This window comes from Eupeodes corollae, chromosome 2 (assembly GCF_945859685.1).
Source record: "Eupeodes corollae chromosome 2, idEupCoro1.1, whole genome shotgun sequence".
In the NCBI taxonomy this organism is placed as follows: Eukaryota; Metazoa; Arthropoda; class Insecta; order Diptera; family Syrphidae; genus Eupeodes; species Eupeodes corollae.
Window position 1 is genome coordinate 83,019,103 of NC_079148.1, and position 11,965 is coordinate 83,031,067.

General features: G+C 30.6%; 1 protein-coding gene, 2 long non-coding RNA genes and 1 pseudogene across 4 annotated transcripts; 1 reads left to right on the plus strand and 3 right to left on the minus strand.

Annotated features, from left to right (window-relative positions):
• Nucleotides 1–11,965, minus strand: part of LOC129945085 (tyrosine--tRNA ligase, mitochondrial-like) — a 79,583-nt pseudogene that overhangs the window by 67,305 nt on the left and 313 nt on the right.
• LOC129947992 (uncharacterized) lies at nucleotides 3,016–5,425 on the plus strand. 2 transcript variants are annotated; one of them, XR_008781812.1, is made up of 5 exons: nucleotides 3,016–4,115; nucleotides 4,172–4,456; nucleotides 4,802–4,898; nucleotides 4,953–5,046; nucleotides 5,106–5,425. It is a non-coding gene; the product is annotated as an uncharacterized LOC129947992 (long non-coding RNA). The 2 variants fall into 2 exon arrangements; XR_008781811.1 differs by having other exon boundaries at nucleotides 3,016–4,456.
• Nucleotides 6,467–7,323, minus strand: LOC129947993 (uncharacterized). The gene is made up of 2 exons (XR_008781813.1): nucleotides 6,792–7,323; nucleotides 6,467–6,732 (listed from the first exon to the last, which is right to left on the minus strand). It is a non-coding gene; the product is annotated as an uncharacterized LOC129947993 (long non-coding RNA).
• Nucleotides 8,076–9,070, minus strand: LOC129947989 (uncharacterized). The gene is made up of 3 exons (XM_056058791.1): nucleotides 8,921–9,070; nucleotides 8,369–8,736; nucleotides 8,076–8,313 (listed from the first exon to the last, which is right to left on the minus strand). Exons 1-3 carry the CDS (start codon nucleotides 8,949–8,951, stop codon nucleotides 8,116–8,118), a joined length of 597 nt encoding a protein of 198 aa, XP_055914766.1. The 5' UTR covers nucleotides 8,952–9,070; the 3' UTR covers nucleotides 8,076–8,115.

Genomic DNA, 11,965 nt, shown 5'->3' on the forward strand with positions numbered 1-11,965 from the left:
TTTATAAAGAAATCATTGTTTATTATAATCGTTTTAATGTTAAGGAGACAGTTATAGCTATCATTGAAATCGATCCGAGAAAAATTTTCCTTTCATCAGAAATGAAAATTCTTTACTGTTCGATCGGAAATCACACAAAGAATTTTGTTGAGAAAAAAAGTTTAATTGCGCATTTATCTTTATCTAAGCGGCCAGTAAAAGCTATCATTGAAATTGATCCGGAAAAAAAATTTAAATTAAAGTCATATACATATACATGTACATATATTTTTATATTTTGGGCGAAAATTAATTTTTCTGAACAGGTGCTTTGTACATACATATATTTGAATAGTACTATCATGAAACACAATTTTTTGTTACGGAAGGCGGACCATGGGGCGATGTCTGTACGAAAATTAAGTGTGGAATCTAAGAACCACTGCAAGTATAAAAATATTAAAATAAATAAATAAAATAAATTACTCAAATGTAAACAAAAATCAGTCGTTGCCAACATTACCTGAGATTTGTTTTATTCATACCTATCAATATATAGAAGGTATATATGCATAAACACTACATTTGATTGTATGTGTTTTAGATTTGTTAGCAGAAAATTGTATTCATTTGATTTCAGATTTTCTATTTTCGTGAAATCTGAAAATTTAAAATGAACGTTTTCAAATTTAAGTTTTGATACAATGCCATATTTTGAATTTTTCCATATCAAATATTTTTTATTGTAATGTATGTAGTGGGTGGGTAGGTTTGTAGAAAAGTAGGTAGGTGGGTAGGTTTGTAGTAAAGTAAGTATTAAGGAGGGTAGGTTGGTGTGAATTAAAGAGAATTGTAAGGACTTAAGTTTATTCGTGATTGGAGTTAAGCCATGGCTCAAGCTAAAATTAATCAGTCAACTTAAAGGGTCAATGCGTTGACTCTCTGAAGTCATAAAAACATCTTAATGTTCTGTGTCAACGTACACAGGGTCAATGCTTAAGACGTTGACTATCACACGATTAGACAAAATAATATCTATTTAAGCCAACGTTATTTTTTATATTAGGATGTGAAAGAATGTTTAAATTAGTACAGTGAAAGCTTTTTACATAATTATTATTGGTTTTTAATTGTAGACCTACAAATGACGTCTTTTTACATCAAAGATTCAACGCGTTGACCTTCTAAGAGTAGCTTCATACTTTTTTCTTTAATATTTTGCAGTGCGAAACAACTGTGTTAAAATTTAAAAAATTAAGAATTTATGCAAGTTTACGTATTTGGAAACATATTTTTCTATATTTATCCTTTTGGAAGCATATAGGTCCAGAGTTTAAATAGGTACATGAATAAGTATGATAGTGTCTGTTTAAGTTGGCAAGTTGTTGCGTAGATAAAAATGTAAGGAAGTTTCTAGGGAATAATTTTGTTTAATGTATTAAAACAAAAAAGTAACAAAATTAGTTTAAGGACCCACTATTCTCCTCACCCTCATTTTTTGTTGTTTAAAAAAAATGGACAAATGGGTAAAGATAGTGTAGTAGCTTCTTGCGTTCTTAGGAAAAAGCGCAAATGGTTTTGGTTTTTTGGTTTGTCAGATGTAAATTATTATTTAAGTAATCACGTTATAAAAAATTCCATTCTAATTTTAGGGATTTTAATTTAGGAATTAAGATCAACAAACCTTAACATTGATGAAATGCATTTCAAATTAAATTTAGCTTAACGTTTTTATATATAACTAAATCTTTGTCAATTTTAATTTTCACCTCAATTATTATTGATTTGTTTTGATGGTGCAAACATCACATCCACTAAAAAGGGTTTTTAAATAAGTGACCATAAAAGCTGTTATTTGAACATGAACATATTTAAAAAAAAAAGCTGCTGGGATGTGACTCACACTGATAACTTTAAATGCTTTGATTTCAAAATGTATTTTTTAAACTCGATTTTAGTCAAAAAAGAATTTGTAACAATTTTAGTACTATTCGCGTACTATTTTTGTAGATTTTATTTTTTTTAATAAAATGTACTGTTGGGTTTTTATAAAAATAAGCTGAATCTAAAAAAAAATATTTTTGTGAGATAAAATTAGTTTGAAGCCAATATTTTTAATTCTTAAAAAGATATTTGAGTCTCAAATCAATTTTTACCAAGTTTTAGTATTGTTTTTGCATCTTTCTGCATAACAAAACTAATTTGAAGTCTCTCCATTGGTTCTTAAGCTATGAACGACGAAAAAAAGTTCCAGAACTTACGGAAATACGGACGCACGGACGTACGTACGAGAGATAAAAAACTAATTAGTAACCTACACACAACACGCATAGACATCTCTCTTAAAATCTTTTATTTCGACTCTAGGGACCTTCAAATATCAATTCGACAAATCGGACCAGTTACAATAACTTCCTATGGGAAGTTAATAACATTTGAATTTTCTCAAGAAATTTCTGAAGTTAATGTACCTTGTATAAGTCATTCTTTTTAATTATTTATCCTTAAAAGACAATTAAACAAAAAAGGTTCCCACTTTATTGGCATTGTTAAGAAATATTTGTCTCATTTGAAAATCATTTCAAAAAAGTAGGTAAAACCTTAATTTTTCTAATTGTTGTTTCTTTTTTTTAAATTTTCTTCATTACCAATCAAAAACCCAATTACACAGAATATAAATAATAAATTATAACAAAAATGTCTTTTTTATTGCCTCCCTCGAACTTTAGCTGAGTTTGAATACGTTTATTATTTTATATTGGAGTTCTTGCCCATTTTTACTCCCAACATAATATGTTCGACAATTAAAACATAGAGAAAATATATATCTAGTCCCGTTGAATCTAAAAATTGAAAAATGAATGCAATAATTAAAGAAAAATTAATTGTGCTTTTGGCATACAAATTATATGATTTTTATGAAAAATTTCGCTAAAAATAGAAAAAATTATGCAGAAAGTATAGGCGCACCCTGCAATGCAAACATGGCCCAATTTGAGTAAGTCTCTGTTATGACAGATTAACAATGAGGTGAGTATTTTGATAACAAAAATGAAATCAAAACAAAAAAAGTCTAGGTATAGAATATTTTTTCTTTTAAAAATATAATTTATGCAGATTTGTATTTTGAGAAGCATTAATTATTGCTTTTAACCAGAAGATAACTGCATTTTTTTAGTAAGCCACATAATGAAATTGTCAAGAGTAATTCTTGTAATGAAAAAGTGCTTTCTCAAATTCATCGTTTGGATTCGGACCAAAATTGTAGGTGCCTTCCATTCCTGACAACAGTACTCGCACACAGGAATGGTTGAGAGTTGTAAGTCACTAGACCCTGGTTCGCAACGGACTGTTTAATTTAACATGAACGAAATCCGGATCGAAAAAGTTGGAATTCGCAAGTCCCATTTGGATTGAGGAACGAGCATAATCGCGCGTAAGTTCATGTTCATCAAGTCATCATCCAATTCAACTCAATTTCGTCTTCGTCGTCATTACTAAGCAATAAAGTTGACGAAGCTTGAAGCGCCAAAGAGAAAAGCAAGTTGTCCAGCAAACCTGCTTTATCTATCAGTGGAAAGAGTATGCACAGAGGCCGGGCGCGGTATCTCGGAATCAATCCACTAAAACTGTTAGATGTAAATCACGAAGTTCAAGGAAATTAAATCACGTCAAGTTAAAGGGACGTAAATCACGAAGATAAAGGAACTAGGGTGTCTGTGCTGTGGAATATACTGTGATATTAACATGAGCCACGAAGAACTGAGTGGATTCCGAAAAGCGTATCGATTAACCGATCAAAGAAACCAGTAAAATGTCTATTGAAAATGAACGGATCTCTGTCAAATACAAACTAACCCGAACGGCAACTAGTGATAGAGGAAGAGGAACACTAGGAGCAAGTAACTGGAGAAACTAGATAGCAATCACGGAGACGAAGACGATAAAGAAGAAGACGACGAGGATTCAGGTGAAATTGTTGAATAATCTAAGAAAAATGTGGCGAGATATTGAAGTAAGCAAAGAGGAACGGGATAAAAATCGATCTCGAAGGTGCTAAGAAGAAGGAAGATGCTAACAAGTCCGATTTTTGAAAAAGATATATATATATATGAAGAACAGCTACACAACAAGAAGTTAGTTAATTTAAGATCCAAAACGGATTCGAATTGATTGAATTAATCATTTAAAGGTTGTTCCACAATATCCAATATCCAAGACGTCAGAATTATAAAGAACCAACCAGCCTTATTCCACCTCCTTTACCGTAGGACCACGACTACCAATCTACGAAGATTTAGATCCTTATGGCCGTAGAGCTAGATACAGAGAACTGCCAGAACATAGGATGCCTCAATATGAGGACGAGAGAGTAGTGCGTCCAACTCGTGAAGTGAATGATCCTTTCATGCATTCCAAATTCCCTGGTGGTCGAACTGGCAGTGGTCTTAAATTACCAAGTCCAGGCGTCCTCCAAGTAAGTTAATTTTATATTTTCTTGTGGTAAGTTTTTTTATTTAAATTATGCTTTTATTTATGTTTCTATAGTTGCATATCATATGTAAAGGGTGTCCCAAAATTAACGCAAGATTTGAATTAAATAGAAAACGCCGTTTTTAGTCTTTTGATAGTTATATTTTTACTGACTCGTAAAGTACATAGGATAGGGTTATGTATGGAATAACACATCGGACACTATACAGTTAGCTTTTCAGGGTTGCCAACACTTCACTGCACAAATGGCGGCAAATTCAAATCTTGCGTTAATTTTGGGACACCCTATACATAGACATTCCTCACCTTTTCCAATTCCATACAAAAGCCTACAGCCCAAACGAAAGAGAAGACCATCCCATCCAAAAAATCTTTAACCAATAACACGAAGAGAAAGCATTGTGTTGCAAGTTGTTCCGGTTGAGGTGAGAGTTTGTATTTTCAAAATTTATCTCAAGTATAACTTTTCTTATCTTGAGGATCTTCAAAATCTAGTGGTTCTTGTTCGGATACATCATGATCCTCATCAGTCAAGAGGATAAAATAGCTAATAAACGTTAAGCAGTAAAAAGAGTAAGTTTACCATTATGATTTTCTAGTTGTTAATTTCTTATGTTTTCTTTTGTTCATAGTATATACGAGTATATGTATATAAAGCATACATATCGATTTGAAATCAATCCATTTAAAATGTCTCCTTTTCTACATTTATAATAAGGGGCAACATCTAGTGATTAAGAGGAGAACACGCTTCGTTAAGCATCGAGAATAATTGGCGCCTACAAGAACCAAGTAGTTTCTCGAACCGATTTGAAGTGTATAAATAGGCGCCGGAAGCGAAGCAGTTCAATATTGATTGTGAACTGTGTAGAGTAAAGAATGTTTGAAAAGTAATAATTGAAAGTAAAGACTGCGTTTGCAAAGTAATTGTTGAAAGTTTTGAATAAATAAGTTTGGAGCGCTTTAAATAGAGTAAATTTGTGTTTTATTTACAAGTGTGAATAAGTTTTAATTGTTGAGTCAAACCGAATTTTACAATATTGTATTCTTTGTTTGTGGTAAAAAATTATTTTAATCATTAAATATGTAGACTTCTTGGTTTGTTAATCATGTTTATTTATTTTTTTAAAATAAAATAAAAATATATTTTTATATTATATCCAACCTTATAATAACTGACATATTATACATATAAGGCTTTTGGATACTAGCTTTAAAAAAACAATTGTGATGACTTTTATTAACCAGAATAAGGTTAAAACATAAAGTTCTTGCAGTAAATTGAAAAAATACAAAAATAATTTTGAAAAAATGTGTCAGTTTAAGAACACGTAGCTAAAATCAAAGTTCAGATTCGTAATCAGCATCAATAATTGAATCTTAAACGAACTATTTAAAACCATAAAAGGATTTCAATCAATGTTTTCAAAACTTTAGATAGAGTCAAATGAAAACTCATGAATCTTTTTACTTCATGAAATTGCGAAAGAATAGACACGAAACGAACGTGATGAACCAACCCATAAGAAGAATAAGGATTACAAATATTGTTTCCCAAGAATTCAAAACAAATAAGAAGTTATTCATTAATTTAATATTTAATTTGAGTAATTTGGGAAAACTAAAACTTGGAAGTAGTCTTGCTATCATGGGCCTTCTGGCCAACGAACGCACAATGAAATTGATAATGTTAACGGAATAGGGCTCGTAAGTCGATCCATAGATTGAAAAATTGTGGCTTATTAAGTCGTTTACGTTAACATTCTTTTGCGAGGCAAATTTAATTTAGGTGCAGGTTGTAGGCTTACAACTCTATGCTCAGCCACTCATTAGGCAATTTTTAGGGACATTTCTATGTCGACGTTAATCTGTGTGATCCAAGTCAGTTCCAAAGGTACTTAGTTTTGGTGATGCAATAAATTCAGGGAATTTTTCTAAGTCCTTAAGTTTACCTAAACTGCCGGGAATTTTAAAATAGTACATACAAAACTGATAAGAGATTATTTTTTATTTAATTTATTTATAATTTATTTTTTAAGAAGGCTTGTTAATTTTTTCTGACTCCCATCATTTAGGAGGTTTTTTAATGTCCCAAAAAGTTGCTTCTAAACCGGCATTCGGTTCAGCTACCTCTTCTATATCGTCTGTGTCAGCTTCAGCGGCAAAAGTAGTAGCTGGCTTAGCCAGATAAGTATCCTTGTAGCGCTTTTGTGGCAGCGAGATAGTGAGACATTTGGCACTTTAAGTCTGGATTTAGACCTAAAAAAGGAAGGTTAAGCAAGTTGATCCCAATATAAATTTTTCGATTCGCACTTAACCAGAAGATGATGATTTTGTTGCCACTGCAACAGTGTTTTTTTTTTGAGCGGCTTGCATTATATTTCTTGGTAGCTGATGAATAGTCCGAGCATGTTGGAAGTCTTAAAAAAATCATATAATTTAAAATATTCCTGTAAACTCGTAAGTTAATAAACTCTCCTGAATTGCTTGACTACTCTTCACTTGCTGTTACTGCTGTTGAATCGTTTCAGCATGATCACTCAGCTGCTGGGAGAAGGGCGTTAGCGGTCGGCTATACTGAATGTCGAAGTTTCTACTTGCATCATTGATTTGGTGTTGTTGCTGTTGGTTTTGTTGCGTTGAAAGTATTTGACTTTTGGTAGAGATGGTGACACCTCCGCCGTCAACGCCTGCGGCAGCTATGGCCTGATGTTACCGAACATGATACAGCAACAATTGAGTACTGGACAGAGAAATGTACCTTTAAGTCCACAATCGCCACAAGTTGTTTAGAAATGTAATCTAACGCTTCTTACAAAAATTAGCACACAATGGCCAGTGTCTGGAGTTAAAAACATTGATATTTCTTCCTTAAAAAAAATATTATATTAAAATACTTACATGTAAATCAGCGCCTTGTTTTCTTTATCTTTTACACTTTTTGAGTGAAGTTGCTTCTTGCATTATGGTATACAGTTCGCACAGACATAAAATAAATCGATAATTGTTACACCTCCTTCACTGCAATTTGACTTACTTTTTATTCATTGGAGTAACCTTGTATTCTCTTCATTATAATAGGTTGTGCTAAATTTAAAACAAAACTAACACTTAATATTCCAAAAACAAAATTGTTTTGTTTATGATTTTTGGATAACTACAAGCATCATATTCCAAGAAATTAGCTACAATTTATAAATAAAGTTTATCACAAAATTGGCTTAAAGTGTTTGACAATTAAATCCAAATGGTTTTAGTTTTTTTCTTGAATTTCGGTTTATTTCAGTTTTCGCAAAATTTAAATCTTACAAAATACCTGATAAAGCCGCTATTACTTACAGTAAAAAAAATCAATATTAGCGACACGATCGGAAAATATCTACAGTGTCCCTCTAAAACAAGATAAACATCTTCTTCTTTTGGACCAATCTACTTTATTATTGTATAGCTCATGAAAAAACTGTTTTGTTCTGATTTTTGGATGGGATATTTAGACTAACAGCTCACCAAAAAATCAGAACTACGCAACTAATTGAGGTTCGAAAAGGAAAATAGTAGTATATAATCCAAATTCAAAATGATTTGAAAAATAAAAGAGTGCATAATTTTTATAATAATATTATTTTAATATTATCTTTTTTATTAAAGTCCTAGTTTCTGCTTAATAATGAACTGAGGCAATCGTTTACCCCTCCAGAACCTTGGAATTGGAGTTTCATTGGCTTCTTGCAATTTAGACTTTACGTATTGGTCTGCGGAGAACCTCTCAGCTGTCTTAATTTGTGATATTAGCCCAGCCTGAAATGCTTTTTCCTTTCTCATTTCCCTCCTTTGACGAACCTGATAATATTAAAAATTGTTTTCAAATAAAGAACATAGTAAATGAAATCTTTACCTTTGCCCATTCGAAATTCATCTTTTTCCTCAGTTTCTTGAGCTTGTGTTTCTTCATCTTCCTTCTTCTAATGACAATAAGTCTTGCCGCCTGAATCGCATTTAAATTGTTGTCTTGACCTGGCATGTGTTTTATGTTTTCATTTTTGATTATATCTCTTATTTCATTTAAAAGTGAGTCTCTTGGGTTTTCAATTATTACATTATTCAAGGGTAGATCGTTTATGATCTTATTTTTGAAAGGAGTAAGGGAAAACTTCAAAACACATTCGACTGCAGGAATCTGGGAAATTGTAATCTGATTTATAGTTAAAGATGGTCGAACTGTTGGGCTAACATAGTGCAAATTTCGACTCCACTTTGTAATAACTAAAAAACGATATAATTTTTGTAAGCGTGACATATTATTAGTACATATTTTATTTTCAAGTTTATTGCATAACATAAAATAATACTTAAAAGGAAAATAAGTATATATTTTGTAGTGCAAAGTAATATTATTATATCATGGATTAATAATATTTATAATAAAATTAAAATAATTAAAACTTACAGGACGATATTTTAATTGGTAACCTCAACATTTTGATTTTTGATAGTAAATTTTTCGATTGACAGTTGACAGATCAAAAAGAAGGCAGCCATATGAATCAAAATAGGCTTGAAACATTATGCACCAGACATAGTGGTCGGCAACAAGAAGCAACAACTGCTTTTCATCGGCCACTAATCAACTTCGATTATTTGTTTTGAAATGCTTTCTTTCTTTTTTGTTTATATTTTTTCAGTTGAATTCTGTCAACCAATTGATCTCCTAATACGCTATTTAAAAAAAAAAGAAGAAATTACAATAAACAATAAATAAGTAAAACATTGGACAAAACAGAAAACAGAAGAAATGAAAAGATCAGAGAGTATAGATGCACTCTTGATGACTATTCAGGAGAATTTTCTTTAGGCAACTTAGTTAGTTTTTATTATTGAAATCCTCAATTCCGTTTTAAAAGCTATCATTGTAAATATTTGTCATTGAAAAAAATGTGATTGCAACCCACCGAAAAAATTTTGTCTGACAAAGATTTGCCATTTGAATGTATGAAATCGAAACACAAATCTCCTTTCTATATATGTATATTTGAATAGTACTATCATGAAGATTAACCCTCGACCTGACATCTTTTTACGTCTTCCTAAACAATTCGTTCCACATGTTTTGCATGTGGAATGCATTGGGGTGGGGGCAAAAATGAGTAAGAATTCCAGTATAAAATAATAAATTTAAAGATTATTAAAAAAACAGAAGATAGAGAAGAATGTATACAAATTCAGCGAAAGTTCGAGGGAGTCAATGAAAATACATTTTTGTTATAATTTTGTATTTATATTTTGTATAATTGTTTTTTTTTTTTTTTTTGATTGGTTGATTGGCAATGCAATCATTTAAAAAAAGCACACAATACAAAAAATAGAATAAAAATTAGAATATAAACTTTTTGTGGTTGCCAATTAGAAAAATTAAGGTTTTCCCTATTTTTTCGAATCATTTTCAAATGAGACAAATATTTTTAAACCATGCAAATAATAGTGCGAACATTCTTAACCTAACATAGAAAATTATTGTAATGGGACCGATTTGTCAAATTGAAAATGTTGACATTTCTCGACGTTTCAAGGTCCCTAGAGTCGAAATAAAAGATTTTTAGAGAGTTGTCTGTGCTTGCGTGTGTGCGTTCGCGACGTTTTTTAGTCGTCCATAGCTCAAGAACTAGTAGAGATATGGACTTGAAATAAATTTTGTTATACAGATAATAATGCAGAAAGTTCTCTCAAGAAAATTGAGTGGGTATTTTTTTTGACATAGCAATTTGAAAAAAAGGCAAATATTTTGGTAAACCCTAAATATCTCACGAACGATACCAAACAAATATATTTTTTGGAAAAAATCCAATTAACATTTTCTTATAAATAAAAAAAAAAACTAAAAAACAAAATATTTTTCACCTCGAAAATTATATGAACTAAAAATGATTTTATCCCCAAAACAATTTTATGTAACGAAAAATATCGTTTTTGACATCTGGTAAAATTATTAATTAAATTGACAGTTTTTGTACGCATTTATAAATGGAAAGATATTTAAAATTATTTTCCCAATAAAATGGTTCGTTAGTGCAACGTATGAGATTATTGCGACAGTTAAAAATGGTTCATTTCAATAAAAAAGTTTATTGGAATTTAAAAATGTTTTTTTTTTGCGCCAATAAACGCGTTTATCAATGTCAAGAAAGTAAAAACTATTGTCCCAACAAACGGTTCTTTGGAGCAATGTATGAGTTTATTGTGAAAATAAAAAAAAAGCACATATAATATTAATACAAAAGTTTATTGACCTTTAAAAATAGGTTATTGAGGCAATAAACGCATTTATTAAAGTGAAAAATGTCTTTTTATAAACATATTGTTTGGCTCAATGTAGGAGCAATAGTTAATTGATTTTTAAATTTCCATTTTCAATAAACGGCGATTACTTAAAACAGTAAATCGTTTATTGAAGAAAACAATTTTGTAATCCAAAATTTTTTGTAATATCAAGAAAAAATGTATTGAGCCAATGAAAAACAAGTCAATAAACGCTGTTTATTGATATTATGAACGATGTTTTTTTCAGTGTTCATGTTCAAATAACAGCTTTAATGGTCACTTATTTAAAATTTGTTTTTAGTTGATTTGATGTTAGCACCATACAAATAAATCAATAAAACAAAGATTTAGTTACATAGAAATAAAAAATTAATCTAATTTTGATTTGAAATTTGATGTGTACTTATCCAATGTTAAATTTTTTTGATCTTTATTCCTTAAAATTAAAATATCATTTTTGTAACGTGATTACTTAAATAAATTTTATGACGTCACAAAGTCAACGCGTTGGCCCTTTAAGTTGATTGTTTAATTCTAGCTTGAGTCATGACTTAACTCCAATTACGAAACGACTTAAGTCCTTACAATTCAGCTTAATACAATAAAAAAAAAACGAATTTATTATTTCTTTTTTGCAAACAACTTGTTGCTATAGTGTAATTTTGTATATATTGTATATTCTACTGTTTCTTTGCTGACTAGGATTATTTTTATTCGACATTATTTATGATTTACTTTACTTTAATAATAAAGGAATTTCCAGCAGATTTTCCAAACTTTTCTCCTTCTTCGTTGGTAACAAGAGGCAGTGTCATTCCAAATACTGATTTCTTTTTTTCTACTCTGCTGATGATTCCTGGCCAGTCATTAAGTTGCCTATTTGGTCACTGCCTCCCATTTGGAGCGACAATCGAATTTCTGAAGCAAATGCAACCAGTCATAAACTTGGAAAATTTGATATGTGAATTCGGTAAAGCTCATTCCAGCTGCACTCTCAAGTCGCGACTGGACTGACGATATTGAGAGCATTGATCCCGTTCGAAAGTGTCTTCCCATATTGGCAACAAAGTCCACTACATTTAGATTTTCGTACCATGATGCATTGTTGACGACTCTGAAAGAAATTTTATCAAATCGATTGAGTTTTTAAAGCGCATTAGGTTTCTATTATAGTTAC